This window comes from Dendrobates tinctorius, unplaced genomic scaffold, assembly GCF_039654945.1.
Source record: "Dendrobates tinctorius isolate UK_male_01 unplaced genomic scaffold, ASM3965494v1 ptg000345l, whole genome shotgun sequence".
Lineage (NCBI taxonomy): Eukaryota > Metazoa > Chordata > Amphibia > Anura > Dendrobatidae > Dendrobates > Dendrobates tinctorius.
This window is the reverse complement of record NW_027362011.1, coordinates 840,224-866,860: the sequence shown is the minus strand read 5'-3', so window position 1 is coordinate 866,860 and position 26,637 is coordinate 840,224. Positions and strand designations below refer to the sequence as shown.

Sequence of the window (26,637 nt, the reverse complement as noted above, 5' to 3'; positions counted from 1 at the left end):
GACTAGCCAGGTCTTTCCCCGGGAAGGAACAACCACGGGAAGGGCAGTCTCCAATGAAGGAAACCACCTATGCCAAAACATAGTATCCATCCACAGACAGCTGTTTCGGGGTATTGCCCCTCATTTTCACAGTGAGGGGTCAGCGACCTGTCATAAGCTAATACAGATGAATATGTAATCAGAGCACAACAAAGCCCCGCCCACAGCCCCGCCCCCGAGCACGAGAATATCATTAACTGAAAACTACAAATACAGATTACACAACAACCACAAGACGGATTTCATCACCAGGTATCATTGTAATCAGTATAACGGCGCTGACCTGACAGTGTCTGTAGGTTACTGAGCACAATCCTGCTGACAGGTTCCCTTTAAGACATCTCAGCTCTGTACTATTATACACAGTTCTCTTTAAATGTGTAATATTTCTTCTTGAAACTCATCTGACAGAAAATATTGGAGCTTACGATTGTTTAGATTGTGAGGTCACCGAGCCCCATACCCTAATTACCCCAGAGAGGTTTCACCACTAGCTGCTCATTTATTACTGATGGAGACTGTGGAGTTTGATAATTTCAGTAGATGTTATTGTCTATAGTCACAGTGTTTGATTACAGTAGTGTCCAAAATCCTCTGATTTAACCTCTTCCCGCCGCCAGTTTTGTGTTCTTAATCAGGCCCCATTATTAATATCTGACGTGTGTCACTTTATGTGGTGGTAAGTTTGGAATTCTTCACAAAGGATAATAGAAAACAAATGGATCTTACAAATTATTTTCCAGCTTCGCACTATACTCTATATACGATTATACTCTACTGTCTGGGCACATGGCAGTGTTCAGAAGGGAAGGAGCGCCATTTAGCTATTTGAATGCAGATCTAGCTGGAATAGTTTGCAGACACAATGTATTGGGAGCACTGTTCATGGTCACCTGGCTGTTCATGGTGGACATCTTTTGAGCTTTCTTGGCTCTATCTTCTCTGCTTTCCATATCCCAGGGATTGCCTTGCTCATCGCCCTTTAACACCCTTACATGGATCTGGACTTACACTGCGACCCCTAGGCTTGGACTTGCTATTCTGTAGTGTTAGATGGCAAGAAGAATAGTCAGGTAGCTGGGTCAGAACCAGAAGGACAGAATACAGAACCAGAAGACACAAGAGTAGTCAGTAAACGGGCCACGGTCACAACAGGGGATAAATACACAATCCGCAAGCTGAGCACAGAGGACTGAACCAGAGGAGAACAGCGCTGTATCTGGCAGATTCCGCCCATGTGCTTTGCGCTTTAGTAGGGTGTGGTACTTTCCAATTGGCTGAAGTAGGAAGCAGATTACTCCAGCTGGACAGCAGGAACAGGTCCCAGATGAGATTGGACACACCATATGCAGAAGCCCTAATATAACTAAATGACAGAAAACCAGAATAGTCGAAATCCCCATAAAGTGATTCCATTTTATAAATTAATTCCCTGAGGGTTGTAATCTATACACACGGGGTCAAAATTGTTGGTATCCCTCGTTTAATGACAGAAAAACCCACAATGGTCACAGAAATAACTTGAATCTCACAAAAGTAATAATAAATAAAAAATCTATGAAAATGAACAAATGAAAGTCAGACATTGCTTTTCAACCAGGCTTCCACAGAATGTGTAAATCGCGGTGTGTCCACTAATTAGCATCACAGGTGTCTACAATCCTGGAATCAGTGAGTGGCCTGTATAGAGGCTACAGATACTCAGTGTGGTGTGTGGTGACATGGTGTGTATCACACTCAACATGGACCAGAGGAAGCGAAGGAAAGAGTTGTCTCAGGAGATTAGAAAGAAAATTATAGACAAACATGTTACAGGTAAAAGTTATAAGACCATCTCCAAGCAGCTTCATGTTCTTGTGACTAAAGTTGCACATATTATTCAGAAATTTAATATCCATAGGACTGTACCCAACCTCCCTGGACGTGGCCGCAGGAGGAAAATTGATGACAAATCAAAGAGACGGATAATATGAATGGTGACAAAAGAGCCCAGAAAAACTTGTAAACAGATTAAAGGTGAACTTGAAGCTCAAAGGAACATCAGTGTCAGATCACACCATCCGTCGTTCTATGAGCCAAAGTGGACTTCATGGGAGACGACCAAGGAGGACACCATTGTTGAAAAAAAATCAGACTGGAATTTGCTAAACTACATGTTGACAAGCTACAAAGCCTCTGGGAGAATGTCCTATGGACAGATGAGACAAAAATGGAACTTTCTGGCAAGGCACGTCAGCTCTATGTTCTCAGATGGAAAAATGAGGCATATCACAAAAAGAACACTGTCCCTACTGTGAAACATGGAGGAGACTCTGTTACGTTCTGGGGCTGCTTTGCTGCATCTGGCACAGGGTGTCTAGAATCTCCATCGTACAATGAAATCTCAAGACTATCAAGGGATTCTAGAGAGAAATGTGCTGCCCAATGTCAGAAAGCTTGGTCTCAGTCGCAGGTCATGGGTCTTGCAACAGGATAATGACACACAATACACAGCTAAAAACACGCAAGAATGGCTGAGAGGAAAATATTGGACTATTCTGAAGTGGCCTTCTATGAGCCCTGACCTAAATCCTAATGAGCATCTTTGGAAAGAGCTGAAACATGCCGTCTGGAAAAGGCAACCTTCAAACATGAGACAACTGAAGTAGTTGCTCTTGAAGAGTGGGCCAAAATACCTGTCGAGAGGAGCAGAAGTCTCATTGACAGCTACAGGAATCATTTTATTTCAACAATTGCCTCCAAAGGTTGTGCAATAAAATATTTTAGTTAAGGGTACAATCATTTCTGTCCAGGCCTATTTCATGAGTTTTATTTTTTTTTTTAATTTTGTGGAAGCATGGCTGAAAAGCAATGTCTGACTTTCAGTTGTTCATTTTCATAGATTTTTTAATTATTATTACTTTTGTAAGATTAAAGTTATTTCTGTGACCATTGTGGGTTTCATTAAACAACGGATACCAACAATTTTGACCATGTGTGTAGGAGGAGTGAATAATTTGACTCCACAGCAACTTTCTGGAAATTAACATGCAGTGGATGTTGGAGTGAAAATTACACATTTGCCATTTTATTACCCAGCACATAGTGCCCAGATTGTTCTCCAGGAGACACCGCAAATTAAGTGGATTCTTCTCACTATAATATTGCTAAATACAGGGATCCTAAATGTTGTTTGCGCACACTGCAAGACTCCGGAGTGAGAGCGGATTTTGCTGGATTGGTTTATAGAAACTCTGTTGCTTTTCAACAGCCTTTGAGCCACTAATAGTGTGGGAACCTCTGTTTTTCCATTGACAGATGATGGCCCTGAGTGGGGACTTGTTTTTTGTGAGATGAGAATTGGTATTATTTTTGCCTACATAACATTGATTGGTTTCTTTGTATTCGATATTTGGGAGGCAGAATGAACAAACAGTTGAACACCACACACTACTGGCTTATCCAACAAGGTTTTCTATTACACTGTGAACTGTCATTGTCTTGGTAAATAATTAAAGCTTTTACATAGCTTGCCATTTTTATGGACAATTTAAGTAGAAATGTTCAAAAATATAAAACTAAAGGATATTTTAGTAATAAATAATAATTGTTTTTTTATTTTAGCAGATGACTGTACCAGGAGATCAGAGGGACAGTTGACATCTTCAATTTTTAAATCTGATGATCTTGAGATCCTACAAGATACAACTGAAGTGATTGCTATTACTCCAGATATATCATCATCCATTCATAGCAAAGATTTGTCATCTGATCTTATGAAACAGGTCCCATCTTCTGATTCATTACTGAGTAATAAGGGAAAGCAATGTCACAAAAAAGGCAATAAAAAACAAACTGCTACTAAAGCAGAGAAGTCATTCTCATGTTCAGAATGTGGGAAGTGTTTTACATGGAAATCAGATTTGGTTAATCACCATAGAACTCACACAGGGGAGAAGCCTTTTTCCTGTTCAGAATGTGGGAAATGTTTTATACAGAGATCACATTTTGTTACTCACCAGAGAACTCACACAGGAGAGAAGCCTTTTTCCTGTTCAGAATGTGGGAAATGTTTTAACCGGAAATCAAATTTTGTTAATCACCATAGAACTCACACAGGGGAGAAGCCTTTTTCCTGTTCAGAATGTGGGAAATGTTTTATACAGAAATCACATTTTGTTACTCACCAGAGAACTCACACAGGAGAGAAGCCTTTTTCCTGTTCTGAATGTGGGAAATGTTTTAACTGGAAATCAAATTTGGTTAATCACCATAGAACTCACACAGGGGAGAAGCCTTTTTCCTGTTCTGAATGTGGGAAATGTTTTAACCAGAAATCAGATTTGGTTAATCACCATAGAACTCACACAGGGGAAAAGCCTTTTTCCTGTTCAGAATGTGGGAAATGTTTTATCCAGAAATCAGATTTGGTTAATCACCATAGAACTCACACAGGGGAGAAGCCTTTTTCCTGTTCAGAATGTGGGAAATGTTTTGCACTTAAATCACAATTTGTTAGACACCAAAGAACTCACACAGGGGAGAAGCCTTTTTCCTGTTCAGAATGTGGGAAATGTTTTAACCGTAAATCAAATTTGGTTAATCACCATAGAACTCACACAGGGGAGAAGCCTTTTTCCTGTTCTGAATGTGGGAAATGTTTTAACCAGAAATCAGATTTGGTTAATCACCATAGAGCTCACACAGGGGAGAAGCCTTTTTCCTGTTCAGAATGTGGGAAATGTTTTAACCAGAAATCAGATTTGGTTAATCACCATAGAACTCACACAGGGGAAAAGCCTTTTTCCTGTTCAGAATGTGGGAAATGTTTTGCACTTAAATCACAATTTGTTAGACACCAAAGAACTCACACAGGGGAGAAGCCTTTTTCCTGTTCAGAATGTGGGAAATGTTTTGCACATAAGTCACATTTTGTTACTCACCAGAGAATTCACACAGGGGAGAAGCCTTTTTCCTGTTCAGAATGTGGGAAATATTTTGCACATAAATCACATTTTGTTAATCACCAGAGAACACACACAGGGGAGAAACCTTTTTCATGTTCAGAATGCAGGAAATATTTTCCGTACAAATCAAATTTTGTTACCCACCAGAGAACCCACACAGGGGAGAAGCCTTTTTCATGTTCAGAATGTGGGAAATGTTTTTGCAATAAATCAGATTGTGTTAGGCACCAGAGAACTCACCAGGGGAGAAGCCTTTTTCATGTTCAGGATGTGGAATAATTTTTAACCAGAAAGGGAGTCTTGTTCCACACCAAATAACTCACACAGGGGAGAAACTTCCTTCATGTTTAATTGAAAATATATCTTGATCACATCAGAGAAGCCATTTTTCCTGTTCATAATGTGGGAAATGTTTTAACAGAAATGGAATCTTACTACTAATAATAATCTTTCTTTTTATATAGCACTAACCTATTCCGCAGCCCTTTACAGTTTGCACACATTATCATCACTGGCCCCAATGGGGCTCACAATGTAAATTCCCTATCAGTATGTCTTTTGAATGTGGGAGGAAACCCACGCAAACACGGGGAGAACATACAAACTCCTTGCAGATGTTGTCCTAGATGGGAGTTGAACCCAGGACTACAGCACTACAAGGCTGCAGTGCTTGCGACTGAGCCACCTCACCAGAGAACTCACACAGGGGAGAAGCCTTTTTCCTGTTCAGAATGTGGGAAATGTTTTAACCAGAAATCAGATTTGGTTAATCACCATAAAACTCACACAGGGGAGAAGCCTTTTTCCTGTTCAGAATGTGGGAAATATTTTAACCAGAAAGCGCTTCTTGTTAGACATCAGAGCAGTTACACAGGGGAGAAGCCTTTTTGATTTTCTTAATATAGTCAATATTTTACTTGGAAATCAGCTGTTAATAAACATCAGAAGCGTCACATAGGGGAGAAGCCTTTTTTATGTTCATAATGTTGGAATAGTTTTAACCAAAATTGAATTTTCTTAAATGGGTTGTCTCTTGTCATTCCTCATGTTTGCTGAAAATAGGCTAAAACTAAACTTTATTAATTCCAAATGTAAAACTATACCCATAATTCACCCCCTGAAGGTTAGTCAGAAGGTGACTAATACAAACAAACATATACCCCACATCTCAGTATATAGGGTGAGGTGATGTATACACACTCACTCTCCAAGCCTCTTATTTCTATTGGTTTCATTGTCCTCACCAAAGGCGTCATCAGTTGACTATTTAATATTGATCTATATTCAAGCGAGACTGGACAAAAAAAAATTAAAATCATGTTATCTGAAACAGAAAACTAGCCACATATCGGCAGATCCCAGACTTCAAACTTTATACTTCGTATAGTTTTTACATCACGAGGGACATGGATCTATCATTCTACAGGAAACAACCTAGGGGTTTTCAGCCTTGGTTGGAAGAATACAGAGCTGCTCCACTGACCATCGCTGAACCATGGATACGTTTGGAGAAGCCAGGTTGTGATCCTCGGATCAACTGGCCTTTTTTTACCTTGTATGGACTGAATGGATTGTCATCTTCCTACGCTTGTTGTTACCTCCTCTCTGTGTGTGCCACAGGTGGGGTAGCGACCCTGGAGCAAATCAGTGGAAGGCTGAGATTCTGTAATGTGCACTCTGTTGGGTATTTTGCTGGGACTGTTCTATGTGTTATCTGCCTGTTTTGTGGTACAATAAAGCATTGCCACACTGCATTACCCTCACTGTGTGTGTGTTGTCTGAGTAGCGTTATGCCCATGTTAAAGGGAGAGCCTGCGTTCGGTGGGATGATCCCTGATCCATGTTGTTTCGGCCAGCGGACCGGGGTGCGCGCTGACCACCCCATGTCTCCACAGGCATGCTTCAATAGTCTCAATGGGAGGCTAGAAGCTGCTATAACCCGATCAGCTCTGCTACATGCAGGCAATGATCAGATCACCTGCATGTAGCAGAGTTGCTCACTTGCTATGAGCGCCGACCACTGGGCAGAGCTCATAGGATCCGGCAGTGACAACCATAGAGGTCTGCTGGAGACCTCTGGTTGTCATGCCAACCTATCGGTGACCCGCGATCACGTGACAGGGTCACCGATGTGCGGGATTTCTGGCCCATCATGTGCGAGAAAAGATGTGGGCTCAGCGCCAGATCCCACATCAAAAGGAGGGAGTCCGACATCAGTGTACGTTTACACCCGATGTCAGAAAGGGGTTAAAGGGGATTGTTTTTACAGAGACAGAAGTGGTAATCAATCATGTATACATACAAATAATTACAAAAATACACAGCTTCTAATGTTAAATAGTAAAGAGTTAAGACAAGAAAATATAATTTGTGTAAATCATGTGTAGATATAAAAATTCAGGCAAATGTTCAAAAACAGCAAAAAGCAGAGATGCCGACCTGCCCAGACCTCCAAACAAATGCACTATCAGGGTGAGTGCGCCCATATAGTTAAGATGGCGGCAACACAGGTGCAAGAATACCGATGAGACAACCGCTCACAAACTACCAATGTGTGGAGGGGCGGTTGCTTGGTATATTAATGCACAATGAAGACTTGTATGCGGCGCTGTTCACACAATGGTAATGCACAGCATCCAGGCTAACAGCCTATTAGTTACACCCATACTATTAGATCAGGCGGGCTGCCTAGTGCCATCCAAATGCATCCCATGTGAACAGACACCACAGTTTACAAGACCGAATGGGCCCAACTGCACCCTGAAAAATAAAGTGCAAAAGGCACATATAAAAAATATGAGAGGTATTAGTTAATATTTTGGCCAAAATATGTAAGCAAGTAACCCACGTCATGCGTTGGCCTAAAAAAGTGTCAAAGGACTCACAAAAATTGCTTCTTCTACTTCCACCACTGCTGCTGCTAATGTTTTGGTGTTGAAGAATTGATGGTCCGGAGGTTGGAAGTCAACAACCGCGATTCGAACTGTGTGCTTCACTGCTGTCTTAGGGAAAAGCTCTCTTAACCCCTTCCTGACATGAGACGTACTATCCCGTCCACGGTACCCGGGCCCGTATGACCGGGGACGGGATAGTACGTCTACCGCGATCAGCGGCGCCCACGTGGTGAGCGCCGCTGATCGCGGCCGGGTGTCAGCTGATTATCACAGCTGACACCCGGCACAATGTGTCAGGGGCGGTCACGGACCGCCCCCGACACATTAACCCCTTGCACACCGCGATCAAACGCGATCGCGGTGTACCGGGAGTTAAAGGGAAGCATCGGGAGGGAGGGGGCTCCCTCCGTGCTTCCCTGAGCCCCCCACGGCAGCGCAATGTGCAGCGCTGCTGCGGGGGACTCCTATCCTCCAGGCCCCCGAATCCAAGATGGCGACGGGGGCCTTCGGGGGCCTGGGGAAGCTGGCTTCCTCAGTGCCTGCAAAGCGCAGGCATGAGGAAGCCTTGTGCACTGCCTGTGACAGATTGCTGATCTGTCACAGTGATCTGTGATGTGACAGATCAGCGATCTGTCACAGGACAGTGATGTCCCACCTGGGACTATGTAATAAAGTAAAAAAAAATTAAAAAAAAAGTGTAAAAATAAATTACAAAAAATCGCCAAATAAATTAGTAAAAAAAAAAAAAAATATTCCCCAATAAATTCATTTTTTTAAAATAATAAAAAAAAAAACAATAAATGTACACATATTAGGTATCGCCGCGTCCGTAACGACCTGCCCTATAAAACTGTCCCATTAGTTAACCCCTTTAGCGAACCCCTTAAAAAATAAAAATAAAAAACGAAGCAAAAAATAATGATTTATTATCATACCGCCAAACAAAAAGTGCAATAACGCGAGATCAAAAAGACGCATATAAATATCCATGGTACCGCTGAAAACGTCATCTTGTCCCGCAAAAAACAAGCCGCCACACAGCATCATCAGCAAAAAAATAAAAAAGTTATAACTCGCAGAATAAAGCGATGCAAAAATAATTATTTTTTATATAAAATAGTTTTCATTGCATAAAACCGACAAAAACATAAAAAAAGACCTAAATGAGGTATCGCTGTAACCGTACTGACCCGAAGAATAAAAGCGCTTTATCAATTTTACCGTACGCGGAACGGTGTAAACGCACCCCCCCCAAAAGAAATTCATGAAACGCTGGTTTTTGTTCATTCTGCGTCCCAAAAATCAGAATAAAAAGCGATCAAAAAATTTCACGTGCCCGAAAATGGTACCAATAAAAACGTCAACTCGTCCCGCAAAAAATAAGACCTCACATGACTCGGTGGGTCAAAATACGGAAAAATTATAGCTCTCAATATGTGGTGATGCAAAAACTATTTTTACAATAAAAAGCGTCTTTTAGCGTGCGACAGCCGCCAAAAATAAAAACCGCCATAAATAGTAAATCAAACCCCCCGTTATCACCCCTTTAGTTAGGGAAAAATAATAAAATAAAAAAAATGTATTTATTTCCATTTTTCCATTAGGGTTAGGGCTAGGGTTAGGGCTAGGGGTGTGTTGGGGTGGGGTTAGGTTAGGGTTAGGGTTAGGGCTAGGGTTAGGGTTAGGGCTAGGGCTAGGGTTAGGGCTAGGGTTAGGGCTAGGGTTAGGGGCGTGTTGGGGTTCGGGTTGGAGTTAGAATTGGGGGTTTCCACTGTTTGGGCACATCAGGGGCTCTCCAAATGCAACATGGCGTCTGATCTCAATTCCAGCCAATTCTGAGTTGAAAAAGTCAAATGGTGCTCCTTCCCTTCCAAGCTCTGCTATGCGCCCAAACAGTGTTTTACCCCCTCATGTAGGGTATCAGCCTACTCAGGACAAATTGCAAAACAATTTTTGGGGTCCAATTTCTCCTGTTACCCTTAGGAAAATAAAAAATTGGGGGCAAAAATATCATTTTTGTGGAAAAAAAATGATTTTTTTATTTTCACGTCCGAGTGTTATAAACTTCTGTGAAGCACTTGGGGGTTCAAAGTGCTCACCACACATCTAGATAAGTTCCGTGGGGGGTCTAGTGTCCAAAATGGGGTCACTTGTGGGGAGTTTCAATAGTTTAGGTACATCAGGGGCTCTCCAAACGCACATGACAACCGCAGACCATTCCATCAAAGTCTGCGTTCCAAAACGTCACTGCTTCCCTTCCGAGCCCCGACGTGTGTCCATACAGTAGTTTTCTCCCACATATGGGGTGTCAGCGTACTCAGGACAAATTGGACAACAACTTTTGGGGTCCAATTTCTCCTGGTACCCTTGGGAAAATAAAAAAATGGTGACTAAAAGATCATGTTTGTGGAAAAAATACGAATTTTTTATTTTCACGCCCGGGCGTTGTAAACTTCTGTGAAGCACTGGGGGGGTCAAAGTGCTCACCACACATCTAGATAAGTTCCTTGGGGGGTCTAGTTTACAAAATGGTGTCATTTGTGGGGGGTTTCCACTGTTTAGGTACATTAGGGGCTCTCCAAAGGCAACATGACACCCGCAGACCATTCCATCAAAGTCTGCATTCCAAAACGTCACTACTTCCCTTCCGAGCCCTGACGTGTGCCCATACAGTAGTTTTCTCCCACATATGGGGTAGCAGCGTACTCAGGACAAATTGGAAAACAACTTTTGGGGTCCAATTTCTCCTGGTACCCTTGGGAAAATAAAAAAAATGGTGACTAAAAGATCATGTTTGTGGAAAAAATACGAATTTTTTATTTTCACGCCCGGGCGTTGTAAACTTCTGTGAAGCACTGGGGGGGTCAAAGTGCTCACCACACATCTAGATAAGTTCCTTGGGGGGTCTAGTTTACAAAATGGTGTCATTTGTGGGGGGTTTCCACTGTTTAGGTACATTAGGGGCTCTCCAAAGGCAACATGACACCCGCAGACCATTCCATCAAAGTCTGCATTCCAAAACGTCACTACTTCCCTTCCGAGCCCTGACGTGTGCCCATACAGTAGTTTTCTCCCACATATGGGGTAGCAGCGTACTCAGGACAAATTGGAAAACAACTTTTGGGGTCCAATTTCTCCTGGTACCCTTGGGAAAATAAAAAAAATGGTGACTAAAAGATCATGTTTGTGGAAAAAATACGAATTTTTTATTTTCACGCCCGGGCGTTGTAAACTTCTGTGAAGCACTGGGGGGGTCAAAGTGCTCACCACACATCTAGATAAGTTCCTTGGGGGGTCTAGTTTACAAAATGGTGTCATTTGTGGGGGGTTTCCACTGTTTAGGTACATTAGGGGCTCTCCAAAGGCAATATCACACCCGCAGACCATTCCATCAAAGTCTGCATTCCAAAACGTCACTACTTCCCTTCCGAGCCCCGACGTGTGCCCATACAGTAGTTTTCTCCCACATATGGGGTATCAGCATACTCAGGACAAATTGGACAACAACTTTTGGGGTCCAATTTCTCCTGGTACCCTTGGGAAAATAAAAAAATGGTGACTAAAAGATCATGTTTGTGGAAAAAATACGAATTTTTTATTTTCACGCCCGGGCGTTGTAAACTTCTGTGAAGCACTGGGGGGGTCAAAGTGCTCACCACACATCTAGATAAGTTCCTTAGGGGGTCTAGTTTCCAAAATGGTGTCATTTGTGGGGGGTTCCACTGTTTTGGTACATCAGGAGTTTTCCAAACGCGACATGGTGTCCGATCTCAATTCCAGCCAAAAACGTCAAATGGCGCTGCTTCCCTTCCGAGCTCTGCCATGCCCCCAAATAGTGGTTTACCCCCACATGTGGGGTATCAGCGTACTCAGGACAAATTGCACAATAACTTTTAGGGTCCTGTTACCCTTGGAAAAATAAGAATTGAGGGTGAAAAGATCATTTTTGTTTAAAAAATATGATTTTTTAATTGTATGGCTTTATGTTATAAACTTCTGTGAAGCCCATGGGGGTTCAAAGTTCTCACCACACATCTAGATAAGTTCCTTAGGGGGTCTAGTTTCCAAAATGGTGTCATTTGTGGGGGGTTTCCACTGTTTTGGTACATCAGGGGTTTTCCAAACGCGACATGGTGTCCGATCTCAATTCCAGCCAAAAACGTCAAATGGCGCTGCTTCCCTTCCGAGCTCTGCCATGCGCCCAAATAGTGGTTTACCCCCACATGTGGGGTATCAGCGTACTCAGGACAAATTGCACAATAACTTTTAGGGTCCTGTTACCCTTGGGAAAATAAAAATTGGGGTGAAAAGATCATTTTTGTGGAAAAAATATGATTTTTTAATTGTACCGCTGTACGTTATAAACTTCTGTAAAGCCCTTGTGGGTTCAAAGTTCTCACCACATATCTAGATAAGTTCCTTGGGGGGTCTAGTTTCCAAAATGGGGTCACTTGTAGGGGGTTTCCACTGTTTAGGTACATCAGGGACTCTCCAAACGTGACATGGCGTCCAATCTGAATTCCAGCCAATTTTGCATTGAAAAAGTCAAACGGCGCTCCTTCCATTCTGAGCTCTGCCATGCGCCGAAACAGTCGTTCCCCCCCACATATCAGGTATCTGCGTACTCAGGACAAATTGCACAATAACTTTTGCAGTTCAATTTCTCCTGTTACCCTTGGTAAAATAAAAAAAATTGAACCTGAAGTATTTTTTTTATGAAAAAAAGTTAGATGTTCATTTTTTTTTAAATATTCAAAAAAATTCCTGTGACGCACCTAAAGGGTTAATAAACTTCTTGAATGTGGTTTTGAGCACCTTAAGGGGTGCAGTTTTTAGAATGGTGTCACTTTTGTGTATTTTCTATCATATAGACCCCTCAAAGTGGCTTCAAATGTGATGTGGTCCTAAAAATAAAATGGTGTTGTAAAAATGAGAAATCGCTGGTCAACTTTTAACCCTTATAACTTCCTAACAAAAAAAAATTTTGGTTCCAAAATTGTGCTGATGTAAAGTAAACATGTGGGAAATGTTAGTTATCAAGTTTTTTGTGTGCCTTATCTCTGTGATTTAAGGGCATAAAAATTCAAAGTTGGAAAATTGCGAAATTTTCAAAATTTTCGCCAAATTTCCGTTTTTCTCACAAATAAACGCAAGTTATTTGAATGAAATTTTACCACTAACATGAAGTACAATATGTCACGAGAAAACAATGTCAGAATCACCGGGATCCATGGAAGCGTTCGAGAGTTATGACCTCATAAAGGTACAGTGGTCAGAATTGTAAAAATTGGCCCGGTCATGAACGTGCAAACCACCCTTGGGGGTGAAGGGGTTAAGGTTGTGTAAAAGCGTGTTTCAATACTCCAGCATTCGCTGTTCCCTTTCTAGGGCAGGGATCATGTGGCAAAATTTGGTTTTATAACGTGGATCTAATAAAGTGGCAACCCAGTAGTCAGCATTATTCCTAATCATAACTATACGGGCATCATGTTGCATATAGTGCAGCAAGAAGGCGCTCATATGTCGGGCTCTACCATGAGGTCCAAGCCCATGCTGTGTTGGTGACTGGGTAACAATGAGGCTCGTTTCCTCCGTCCCATCCCACCAACCACGAATAACAGAGAGGGGAGTATTATCCTCTTCATCTTACAGTTGCTCGCCCATCACCTCTTTCTCCTCCATTTGTTCCTCGGATCTTGCACCTTCCATAACAGCTTGTCTGTTATCACCCCCCCCTCGATCACAGTAATCCACCCTCCCTTGGCACCCACCTGTGTTGCGACAGTCTTGAACTTAGAGACAGTATTATCCCTTCTGCATCCTCCTCTGCTTCCTCCTCTTCTTCTGGGACCACCATCTCTTCCCGCAGGCTATTCAATGTCTTCTCCAGCATATAGATGACCAGAATATTGATGCTGATGATGGAGGCATCAGTGATAACTATCTCAGTAGCCATTTTTAAACTGTGCAGAAGGGTGCAGAAGTACTTAATCTGTGCGCACTCTGTAAATGTGACATGCACCAGGTCCATACGGCGTTGGCCCAGGCTATATGACATGATATACTGCGTCAGGACTTGTTGCTGCTGCCACAGTCGCTCCATCGTGCAGAGTGGAATTCCACTGCAAGTCGATGAGAGGGGTGTGAATGGCAGAAATGAGAACACAGCTTACGTGCCTTCTTGAGCAGTTCACCCAGGCCAGAATAGTGGTGGAGAATACGCTATACCACCAAGTTGAGGACATGAGCCATGCAAGGCACGTGTGTGGACTTGCCTTGCCGTAGGGCCGCCACCAAGTTTGCACCCTTAACACCTTCCCTGCATGCAGGTTCAGCGGAGACAGCCATTGATCAAACAGCCTGGAGAACTGTCCACAACTCTTCAGCTGTATGACTGCAATCTCCAAGACATATCAATTTTAAGACTGCCTGATTGCAGAGAGCCCTGGCTGTGCAGTACGGAGGTGGTGGGGATCTGCTCCGCACTTGGAACGCGTGTCTCATTAAGGCAGAGGTTGAGGGCACAGGTGGAGGCCCTAAAAGTGATAGAGGAGGCAAAAGCAGTGGAGGAAGTGTTAAATGTAGAGGTTTGTCCTGCAAGCCTTGGGGATTCCAAGACTTGTGGAGCAGTACCTGTCCCCACAGCCAGTAGAGTCACCCAGTGCCCAGTCAGCGAGATGTAACCCCCTTGGCCATGCTTACTCGTCCAAGTGTCTGTGATGACACACTCCCCATGCACACTAGACTGTATAATCTCTAGACTATAATCTAGACTATACTGACTAGATATTTCTTATCAAAAACATCCACAAAGGCACTATAAGCCGACGGTAATCCGAAGAGAACAGGAGAAGGAAGAGGGGTACCCATGGGATGCAGCGGCAGCAGGCACCGAGCCTGAAAAGACCCCCCCAGCGCAAGACGTTGCCGCTATGCCAATCTAAGGTGGGCTCGTGGAGCCCAGCCAAGGGAGACCGAGTAGGATTGGATGGGAAAGACCTGCCAAGACATAAAACGTAATTTTCTCCTTGTGCAGGGCTCCTACCTGCAACTCTACCTCATGAGTGACATGGGTAGCTGTCTCTAGCAGGGGTCGACCATCTACGGAAGTGAGACTTTGAGGGTTCTCTAAGGGCCTCACAGGAACAGAAAATTTGTTGACCTCCTCAAGCCTAATAAAATTTCCGGCGGTACCCGAGTCCACATAGGCCACCAGAGAAGCCCGCTTCCCATCAACATGCAAGAGGACAGACAAAGTGAGGGGTAGAGAGGTATCACAAACACCCAGGAAGGCCTCTCTTACCTGGCCTAGGCGGAGGAGTTTTCTGGACGGTCAGGACAAGTTTGGAGCAAATGGGAGCCGCTACCGCAGTAGAAACAAAGACCCTGGAGGGTTCTCTCCCTACAACGCTGGTCAGAGAGCTTCAGGCAGTCCACCTGCATAGGTTAGGGAGAAGAGGATCCTGGGTCGGGAACTGGGTGGTCTGCAAAGAGAAGATAAAGGACGAGACCCTTCTCTCCCTGGCCCGTTCCTGAAACTGGAGATCTATCCGTGTGGCCAGGGAAATCAAATCCTCCAGAGCTGTAGGGGTATCACGACCAGCGAGCTCATCTTTAATATGACTCGAGAGACCTCGCCAGAAAGCGTCCACCAATGCCTCGTTATTCCAACCTAAGTCGGCGGACAGGGTCCTGAACTGTATGGCGTACTGGCCCATGGTTAGGGAACCTTGGCAGAGGCTAAACAAAGCCTCAGTGGTGGAGGCTAATCGACCCAGTTCGTCAAAAACCAGTCGGAAAGTGTCCATAAATACAGATAACTGGGAAACCACAGGGTCATCACGCTCCCAGAGGGGATTGACCCAAGCCAGTGCGTCCCCCTCTAGGTGAGAGATGATGAAGGCCACTTTGGCTCGGTCTGTGGGGTACTGCTGGGGCAGTAATTCAAAATGAAGACGGCACTGATTTAGAAAACCCCGGCATAATTTGGCGTCACCGCTATACCGGGGTGGTTTGGCCAACTGCGGAGGAGGATGGGAACCCACAGCAGGAGGAGCAGAGGCGGCCGACTGCAAGGCAAGCAACCGACCATCTACTGAAGCCATATAGCTGAGGATATGTGACTGGGTATCACGCTGCTGCGCCAATTCTTGCTGTAAGCCAGCCAACTGGGCAGCGTTACCACGGTCAGAGGATTGGAGAGCGGAAAGACGCGAGTCCATAGTTTTCATAAAGGACATCAACGCATCTGGTTTTCCTGAAGGAAAACCAAATCTTTTTGGGCAGCCGTGGCTCCAGCGGGATCAGCAACCTGTTACGGTTGCTGTAGCAAGAGGAATGCAGAGACAACCCGGAAGTGGACCCTCTGGGTCACGGCTCCAGAGCCCCTAAGGGCGAGCGCCCAGGTGAGAACCACCCCCTATACAGGGAGTGTTAGGGGTAGACCCCCAGGGGATAGAACCGCGACAGCCGGAACCAAAGGGACGACTGGGCTTAGACAGGAGAGGAGGCACAGGCGAATCCGTACAGGGAGCCCAGGGGAACACAGAGGCCGTGGAGAACAGGCAGAGCGCAGGACCGGAGCGCAGCGGGTGGCAATAGCTGGAGGCTGCAAAAGCAGAAGTACTGATAAAACACAAAACGGGAGGATGGAAGGAGCAGGACAGGGAAGGAGTAAGGACCAACAGAGGGTACCGTATAGCAAGAGTGCAGAGGGAAAGCTGTCGGAGGCAGCGCAGGTGGAGGCAAAGGGAGAGGGAACTGAAGATACAGCACACAGCGAAGGCAGAGGCAAGAATAGAGGTACTTAAGACCAGGGACACTGCACAGACAGAGGCAGGGTAGAAGGGGCCTGTAACACACAGAACGCTGCTATGAGACAGCGTCACCGCATTAGTAGAACAGGCATCTTACCTGTCCAGACGCCGGGCATAAGTAGCACTGGGTGCCGCCATGTTGGAGGCGGGGCCAGCGTGTCATACTACCCAGGGGGCTGCGCACCAGGAGGGAGGCAGTGCGCAGGCGCCCGACGCCGAGGGAGCCGGAGGCCGGGCGTGGGGACGTGTCAGGAAGCGCGTGCAACAAGGTAAGTGGAACCCGGGGCCGTGACAGCCACCTTCAATCCCTTCATGGACGTCACTGTTGAATGATAAATTCATTGTTATTTTTTCTTTTTCACTTACCTGGGATGACAGTCCAGTATTGCTGAGTCTCTCTGATGGGCTCTGCTTACAGAAATCAAACTTTTAACAAACTCTCCTCTTCTTCATAGTCCTGGTTTGTACACTACATGATCTGAATGTTAGGAATAATTTTCTCCCTCCAGTTGAAAAGTTGCAAGGGAGATAAGATTTGGTCTGAATATGTCCTCTGGTGGCTAGCCCGAGCTACAAAACGTTTCACGGGGCATCCTAAATCATCACATACACATTTGTCATGACCTGTGGCAAAAAAGGGCAATTCAGCTTCCACTCCAAAATCTTTCTTGTGATGGCAGGCATTTATAAAGTTTTCTTATGTTTGTACTGTGCAGAAGAGGCATCCGGGAAGTAGTAGACCTTGTTCAAACTTGGCAGGATGTCAGTTTTTATCACTGAAATCATTTGTTGGGGGAACAGATGAACAGCTATGAATCATAAAGTAAGCACTCAGATATTATAAGTGCACTGTTGTATTTTACTTCTGACTGTAAGCAGAGCCGGCGTATTAGTATTCAGCTAAGGCCTCTTTCACACATCAGGTTTTCGCCGTCAGGCGCGATCCGGCACTTTTGACAAAAACCGGATCCGGCGAAATGCAATGCCGGATCTGGTTTTCCCCCCATTGACTTGCATTAGCGCCGGATCGGGCCGGATGGCCATGCGTTTCATCCGGTTTTCGCCGGATCCGGCAATGTGTCGCAATCCGGCGTCTGTAAAAAACGGCTACTGTAACGTTTTTTGTCTCCGGCAAAAAAGCCGGACACGCCGGATCCGGCGTGTCCGGCTTTTTCACACAATGAAAGCCTATGAGCACCGCAGTGCGCCGGATCCGGTTTTTTCGGTCTGAGCATGCTCAGTAGCTCTGCCCACAAGACACATATATAAAAGCATGACAGTGGGACCCTCAGCCACACCCAACATGCCACCCAAGAGAGCAACCAGGCGCAGGAGAAGGCAGGAGACCACTGCCGCACCATCAGCACCACCACCACCCCAAATGGAGCAGCAAAGGGAACATGCTGAACAGCGGGAGGGGAGTCCAGCAGCAGATGAGAGACGGTAATTATCAAATCCCCCATTCCTCAAAACTAGGGCCATGGAATATCAAGATATTCATTGGCCCTTTGTTTCTCTTTATTCAACAGCCGCCCAAGAGATGCAGCAGCAGCAGTGGCAGCACTGGCAGCAGCAACAGCACCACCCACAGCCATGGAATCTGGCCAGCAAGAGGACAGCACATCTTTTTCTGGGAGCCCTCCCTCGCATCGTCAGCGTTTGACGGTAAGTTTTTATTTCCAAAATCCATCATCTCTGTAATATATGTCTATTCATTGCCTTTTATTTCAAAACAGGAATCACAAGCTGAAGAGGAGCTCTCAGAAGAAGAAGGAAGGGGTGGACAGACGCTTGGAGTGGGCTCACAATTGGTAAGTTTTTTGCATCAAACGCAGAAACACAACATCACACTACACACAACACATAGAAAACAATGTTCTGCAGACCACACACAGCAAACAAATGCCTACATCCAAAGACATAACTTTTTTTGTTTTCTTCTCTAGTCTTCCCAATCTGGTGCTCGGCCAAGAGGTCCTCGCAGTGCCTCCCAGGGTCGTCGGCGACAGCAACGCGGCGGTCACCAGCGTGTAAGTATAATATTTAAGTGAAATTTTGGTACACTTTTTATTTCATGTCTTAAGTGTGGTGACTAATTTTGCTATTTTTCTCTTTTACTTTAACAGCCTTCACAGCGTGCTCCCGACTCAGACGGTGAGGATGGAGGGATTGATGTGGACCACCTCATCGATCTCGTCAGAGAAAGGGAGCCGCTATGGAATATGGCTGACCACCGCCATGCTGACCTGATCGTTACCCGACGACTCTGGGAGGAAATCTGTTCGCTCCTTGTGGCCCGCTGGGAGGACCTCGATGCTCGGGCCCAGATTAAAGAGCGTAAGTATATACAGTACCGGTTGCTTAATGTAAACCAGTGTTTCCCGAACTCCAGTCCTCGTGGTCCCCACGGATCATGTGTTCAGGATTTCTATTTACTATGGAAATCCTGAAAACATGACCCCTGGGGACCATGAGGACTGGAGTTTGGGAAACACTGATGTTGTATACTAACCACTTTGTCCTTTCTCGTTTCAGGGGACAGAATTGTGAAGCGGTGGCGGTCTGTGAGGGATCGTTTCAAGAAGGAGTTCAATAAAGAGATGCGGGCCCCGAGTGGATCTGGAGGACGCAGGAGCAAGTACAAGTACGCACGAGCCCTGTCGTTCCTCCGGGAAACAATGGTCACTAGAAGGTAAATATTACACACCACATGTGAAAAAAAAATGTTTAGATGTAACAATTTTTTTTCAGCCAGGGCCATGCCATGTCACTATATTAATTGTTTTTTTTTCTCTTTATTCCACAGCACGGTGAGCAGCACTCGGGAGCCTGCACGATTGGACCCTTCTGAGGCGATCCCTGAGGAGACCGGCACCGAGGGACACTTCGACCGCCCCGGTACATCTGCACCTTCCCAGCCTTCCCACACATTCGACCCATCTGTCCCATCCACCAGCACAGGAGCATTGTGGCTGCCTACATTACATGAAGCTGCTGGTGAGGAGATCGCTTTCCCTTTACCCCACCCTTCTGCCCCTGCCACCTCTAGTACACCTGCGGGTACTGGGCGGCAGCGGCAGAGGGGTCAGGAAAAGACTTATGTGCCAGAGTTCTTGCATCTGAATGCATCTTTCCAGAACTGTCTAAAAGTCTTGTCAGAGCAAATCTCCGCAGGCTTTCAGCAGATCAACTCCAGCATTCTGGAGGTGAAGACACTTCTGCAAACCATGCATTCAGAGGCAAGATCTTCGCCAAACCACACCTTTTTCAGGTCTGTTGTGGAGCGCATGGAAACGCTCTCTCCTACCCAGCAGATGCATGTAATGCATTCATGCCACGGTGCTCTCCAGCACGTTACCTCCCAACCTCCTCCTCCCACCCCAGTAGTTCCTCCACCTGCACCCCCTCCAGCCACTTTCCATCCTCCCCCTCCTATTACATACCAGCCACCTCCCCAGTACCAGCAACCTCCCCAGTACCAGCAACCTCCCCAGTACCAGACATCTCCCCACTTCCAGCAACCTGCCCCGTACCAAACTCCTTCCCCGTACTAAACTCCTTCCCCATACAACTTTCCATCAACATCATCTGCTCCTACAGTCCCTGCCCAACCCTCCACTCCACCGCCCACCACCTCTTCTGCCTCCCACATGTCCACCCATTCTGTAGCTTTTTCCACACCTTCACCTCTAACTGTTCCTTCCCCACCACGATCCCAGTCCTCTCTCCACACTCCCAGTGTCGAAGTGTCCCGCAGCCCCTCCAGCAGTATTTCCACCCCACACTACACAGATTTATAATGTGTTTTTTACTAAAAATGGTCATTTGGTTTAAAACCTTTATTAAAAAAGTTTTTTGCACTTTAAAAACATTTTACAAAAAAAAAAATATTTTAAATAAAAGTTAAATTATCGTTTCACAATGGTTGTCTGTCATTTCTTTCTGCGGCGAAATATGTTTAAAAAAAAGGTTAAATACAGGGTATTTCAAAGGTAAAAAGGTATTCAAAACCAGGTATATAACTGTGGGTAAATTTTAGCTTTTTGCCACAGTTGTGTTCCTGGTTGTGTTTGAAGCAAAGTATTTCACCTAAAAAGTTGTGTTTATTGTTGGTGATTTCCTAACAATGTACACAACTTTTGTTAAAAGGTGAAATACTTTGCATAAAACACAACCAGGTACACACCTGTGGCCTAAAGGTAAAAATAGTAAGACCAGGACAAGATAGCCAACTTTGGTTGGCAAAGGTATATACTGCTGGTCCAGAAGGTACACAAGTTTGGTTAAGGGCACAAATCTTTCACACTCTGTCATCCTGCCAGTGTACTCTGCCATCCTGCCAGTGTACTCTGCCTTGAGGTGACATAAAGTATAGTGCAAAATTGTCCCTCATTACTGAAACCGTCACAGAACTTCTAGTGGTAATGTCATGGTAATCTTGCAAGGTGGTTTCTTCAGAGGTGTCCTCAATGGAAATGGGTTCCTTGCAGATAACAAAATTGTGGAGTACCACGCACGCTTTGATCACCTCGTCATCAGTTTCTGTCTTGAGGTTGATCGCAGTCAATAGGACCCACCATTTGGCTGTCAGAATACCAAAGGTACATTCAACCATTCTTCTTGCTCTTGTGAGGCGGTAATTAAAAATGCGTTTTGTTCTTGACAATCCTCTGCTACCGTACGGTTTCAAAAGGTGTTCTGACAGCTGGAAGGCTTCATCCCCTACACAGACAAATGGCATAGGTGGACCAGATGTTTGCGGCAGCGGTCTAGGGGGTGGGAACTGGAAGGTGTTTCCATACAGTTTACGCCCCATGGCAGACAGTTTGAAAACTTGAGAGTCATTGGAGCGGCCATAGGCCCCAATATCAACAGCAATAAATTTGTATTCCGCGTCAGTGATGGCCATGAGGACAATTGAAAAATATTTCTTGTAATTGAAATATTCCGATCCCGATCCGGCTGGCTTTACAATGCGGATATGTTTCCCGTCCACAGCGCCCAAGCAGTTCGGAAACTGAAATATCTGTTGAAACTTTTCTGAAATTTCAATCCACCTCTCTGTTGTGGGCTCTGGTAAAAACTCTTCAGCTAAGGAGTCCCACAGTGCACGGCATGTGTACTTCACTATTCCAGATATGGTGGAAATCCCAAGTCTGTACTGGAAATGCAGTGACGAAAGGGATTCTCCAGTTGCAAGAAATCTGTGGGGAATTAAAAAACAATCAATTAGTTTAAAATCACAGCATTACATACCAAAACTCAGCTATAACATTTGGAGATACAAACTACCACCAACAAGATTGCAGTGAAAGTGTGCTCAGATGCGAGCATATCCAATAAATGTGGCTTACCTTAAAGTCACCATCAGACGCTCTGCGGGTGAAACAGAGAAGCGGCAATAGGTGTCCGCTTTTCTTATGAGGTGTGCAATGTGCTCCACTAAGTTATCAAAATTCTCCATTTTCATCCGAACATATCCAAAAAATTTATCCGGGTTTCATCTAAGGTCCATGCAGAGTGTAGAATAGACCCCACGCGTCATTCTCTTGGCTGTGATGGGGTGGATCCACAAACGTCGTCTACGATGCCTGATGCGCTGCTGTCTCGCTCTCTCCTTCTCCAGAACAATCACCCTCAAACGATTCGCCTCCGCTATAAAATCCGCCAAATTCTTCAAAATATTTCCAATCACAACATCCATCTTCGCCAGTAACTTGCTCTTCTCTCCAACCTGCACTTTCTCCTCAACAACCTGTCAAAGAAGGGCTGTAGGAACACTCTATATATAGTTTTCCAGTAGCCAATCCCGTTCGGAAGGCCACAAGGGTCAATTTTAAAAACCGGATCCGGCGTAATCCGTCGAAAAACGGATAGAAAAACGGATGAACCGGATGAGACGGATCCGGTTTTGTCTGTCAAGAACAAGACGGATCCGGCAGAAAACCGGATCCGGCACATCAGGTTTTACAAAACATTTGCCGGATCCGGTGTTCCGGCACGACGCCGGATCGCGCCTGACGCCGAAAACCTGATGTGTGAAAGTAGCCTTAGAAAAAAATTACATCCAGCAAAATGGCGCCTGCGCAGTAGCATCTATATCAAATATATCAAATTTTTTTTGTTAGGAAGTTATAAGGGTTAAAAGTTAAACAGCGAGGGGGTAAATATGACAGAAAATACCCAAAAGTGACACCATTCTAAATACTGCACCCCTCAAGGTGCTCAAAACCATATTCAAGAAGTTTATTAACCCTTCAGGTGCTTCACAGGAATGAATAGAATGTGGAAGGAAAAAATAAACATTTACTTTTCAAATAACAAAAATTTTCCTTTACACCTTTTTTTTACTTTCGCAAGGGTAACAGGAGAAAATAGACGATACATTTTGTTTTGCAATTTCTCCTGAGCATGCCGATACCCCATATGTGGGGGAAATCTACTGTTTGGGCGCACGGCAGGGCTCAGAAGGGAAGGCGCGCCATTTGACTTTTTGAATGTAAAATATGCTGGAATAATTAGTGATTACCATGTCACATTGTCAAAGCCCCTGATGTGCCTAAACAGTGGAAACCCCCCACAAGGGACCCCATTTTGAAAACTATACCCCCCCAAGGAAATGTGTGGTGGGCACTTTGAACCCCCAAGTGCTTCGTAGAAGTTAATTACCTAGAGCCATGAAAATAAAAAAAATCATATTTTTTCAACAAAATAACAGGGTAACAGGAGAAATTGGACCCCAAAAGTTGTACTGCAATTTGTCCTGAGTGTGCTGATGCCCCATATGTTGGGGTAAAACACTGTTTGGGCGCATGGCAGACCTTGGAAGGGAAGGAGCGCCATATTGGAGAGCAGATTTTGCTGGAATTGTTTGTGGGTGACATGTCACATTGTCAGAGCCCCTGAGGAGCCAGAACAGCATAAGCCCCAAAAGTGACTGCATTTTACCAAATACTTCCCTGAATGAATTTTTCTCGTGGTGCAGTGAGCATACTGACACCACAGCTGATGAACTCTCGCACATTTTATAGAGCTTTATTCCGAACCTTGCCCTCGTAGAAGGAATAAATTGCTTGAGGTGCAGTCTTCCTTTGAATTTTACAAGGGACTCATCAATGGAAATGTTTTCTGTTGGGGTGTAAAGGTTTAAGAACTTTTCTGTCAAGTCTTCGATGATGGGTCTGATTTTGAATAGTCTGTCATGTTCTGGGGCATTTCTGGGCAGCCATTGACTATTGTCATTAAAATGCCAAAATCTCATGAGCATCTCATAACGGGTCCTAGGAAGAACGGCAGAGAACATAGGGGTTGGATTAGACAGGGCAGTAGGACCAATAGGACAGAATGCTCATTTCTTTAACAAGCCCCATAGCGAATATAAGTCCTAAAAAATGTTTTCATTTCTAGGACATTAGTTGGTTCCATAAATTTGACCTAGCATAATAGGATCGTGGATTCTGGCTGATGAATTGGGGCACATATAAATTTGTAGGACAATATGCTCTAGCAAGCTATCTGTCAGAAACAAATTAAAAAAATAATTGTTCCAAATTTTTCCACCTCCACATTTATACCAGGAATGGCATTAAAATTAGGGATGAATGGAGTAGCCGAATCCGAAGCCTCCCATCTGGGAAATGCTACATCAAGAGGCAAAGCCCCTTGGACATTGGTGTGCGCCAATTCTCGAGCACTAGGGACAGCGCTAGTACTGGGCATTGTTCCCTGAGTTGGAGACATTTCTCCAGAAGCGCTATTTGTCCTTCTTGTTGTACTGGTCCTTGTGTGTGAGGATGGACCAGAATCACTGCTCATTTCTGAGCTATCACTGTCGCTGCTACTAAAGCCCTCGAAATCCACATCGCCATCTGACACTGCACTTTCTTCACTGTCAGAACATAAAAGTGCATAAGCCTCCTCTGCACTATAACACTGACCGGCCATTTCATTCGTTTTTTTTTTTTTTCCCCAGAAATAGAAAACTCTGACATTACTGACGCAACCAAATTATTGGGAAGACAATTGAGAAAAGCCTAATTCTTTAGCCTAGCCCTAACTTTAGAATTAACCCTAACTTTAGCCTAACACTAACCCTAACTATAGCATTAACTCTAACCTGCCTTATCTGTTTTTCCATTGACAGATGATGGACCTGAGTGGGGACTTGTTTTTTGTGAGATGAGAATTGGTATTATTTTTGCTTACATAAGGCTGTTTTCACACTAGCTTATTTTCCACGCAGCGCTCGGCGCCGCTAAGCCCCACCCCCTGCCGGCTCCCTGCCCGTCCCATCCGGTCATCGCCGCCTACTATCACACACGGCTGCATGCGATCTTGCCACCCTATCTTTAGCATAGGGTGCGCAGACCGTGTGCTGGCCGTGCGCTAGTAGGATTTTAGCGTGCGCTCCGCACTTTTGAAGGTGCGCCGAGCGCACCAAAATGCAACATGGTGCGTTCGGCGCACACCGGCGCATCTTCAAAAGTGCGGAGCGCACGCTAAAATCCTACTAGCGCACGGCCAGCACACGGTCTGCGCACCCTATGCAAAAGATAGGGTGCGCAGATTGCATGCAGCCGTGTGCGATAGTAGGCGGCGATGACCAGATGGGGCGGGCAGGGAGTCGGCAGGGGCGGGGCTTAGCGGAGCCGAGCGCTGCGTGGAAAATAAGCTAGTGTGAAACTAGCCTAACATTGATTGGTTTCTTTTTATTGGATATTTGGGAGGCAGCATGAACAAACAGTTGAACACCGCACACTACTGGTTCATCCTACAAGGTTTTCTATTAGAATTGTAGAGTTGGAAGGGACCTCCTGGGCCGTCTGGTCCAACCCCCTGCTCAAAGCAGGATTCGCTAAATCATCCCAGTCAGATTTCTGTCCAGCCTCTGTTTGAAGACTTCCATTGAAGGAGAACTCACAACTTCTCGTGGCAGCCTGTTCCACTCATTGATCACTCTAACTGTCAAAAAGTTTTTTCTAATATCTAATCTGTGTCTCCTCCCATTCAGTTTCATCCCATTGCTTCTAGTCTTTCCTTGTGCAAATGAGAATAAAGTTGATCCTTCTACAATGTGACAGCCCTTTAGATACTTGTAGACCGCTATTAAGTCTCCTCTCAGTCTTCTCTTTTGCAAACTAAACATTCCCAAATCCTGCAACCTTTCCTCATAAGACAGGGTTTTGCAGACCGGTCACCATTCTGGTCGCTCTTTTCTGAACTTGCTCCAGTTTGTTGATGTCTTTTTTTAAAATGTGGTGCCCAAAACTGGACACAATATTCCAGATGAGGTCTGACCAAAGAGCAGTAGAGGGAAATAATGACTTCACGTGATCTAGACTGTATGCTTCTGTTAATACATCCTAGAATTGCATTTGCCTTTTTTGCTGCTGCATCACACTGTTGACTCATATTCAGTCTGTGATCTATTAGTATACCCAAGTCTTTTTCACATGTGCTGTCACTTAGCCCTATTCCTCCCATTCTATATATGCTTTTTTCATTTTTATTGCCCAGATGTAGTACTTTGCATTTCTCCCCGTTAAAAACCATTCTGTTAGTTGCTGCCCACTTCTCCAGTTTATTTAAATCTTTTTGAATCCTCTCTCTCTCTTCTCTAGTATTAGCTATCCCTCCTAGCTTTGTGTCATCAGCAAATTTAATCAGTTTACCCTCAATTCCTTTATCTAAATCGTTGATAAAGATGTTGAACAATACAGGGCCCAGGACAGAGCCCTGTGGTACCCCACTTGAGACATTCTTCCAACTGGATGTGCAGCCATTTACGACCACTCTTTGGGTCCGATCACTAAGCCAGTTATGAATCCACCTAACAGTTGCCTTGTCCATTCCATACTTAGTCATTTTTTCAATAAGGATTGTATGAGAGACTTTGTCAAATGCTTTGCTGAAGTCAAGATATACTATATCTACAGCATTTCC

At 44.8% G+C, this 26,637-nt stretch overlaps 2 protein-coding genes across 2 annotated transcripts in view; both read left to right on the top strand.

Annotated features, from left to right (window-relative positions):
- The window catches only part of LOC141074977 (uncharacterized), a 103,959-nt gene extending 98,435 nt beyond the window's left edge, over positions 1–5,524 (top strand). Inside the window, exon 13 of the mRNA XM_073562305.1 lies at positions 3,889–5,524. Coding sequence (XP_073418406.1) covers positions 3,889–5,264 — 1,376 coding nt within the window. The 3' untranslated portion in view covers positions 5,265–5,524. The remainder of the gene's footprint in view (positions 1–3,888) is intronic.
- The window catches only part of LOC141074981 (oocyte zinc finger protein XlCOF8.4-like), a 287,451-nt gene that overhangs the window by 5,399 nt on the left and 255,415 nt on the right, over positions 1–26,637 (top strand). The gene's annotated exons all lie outside the window — the stretch shown is intronic.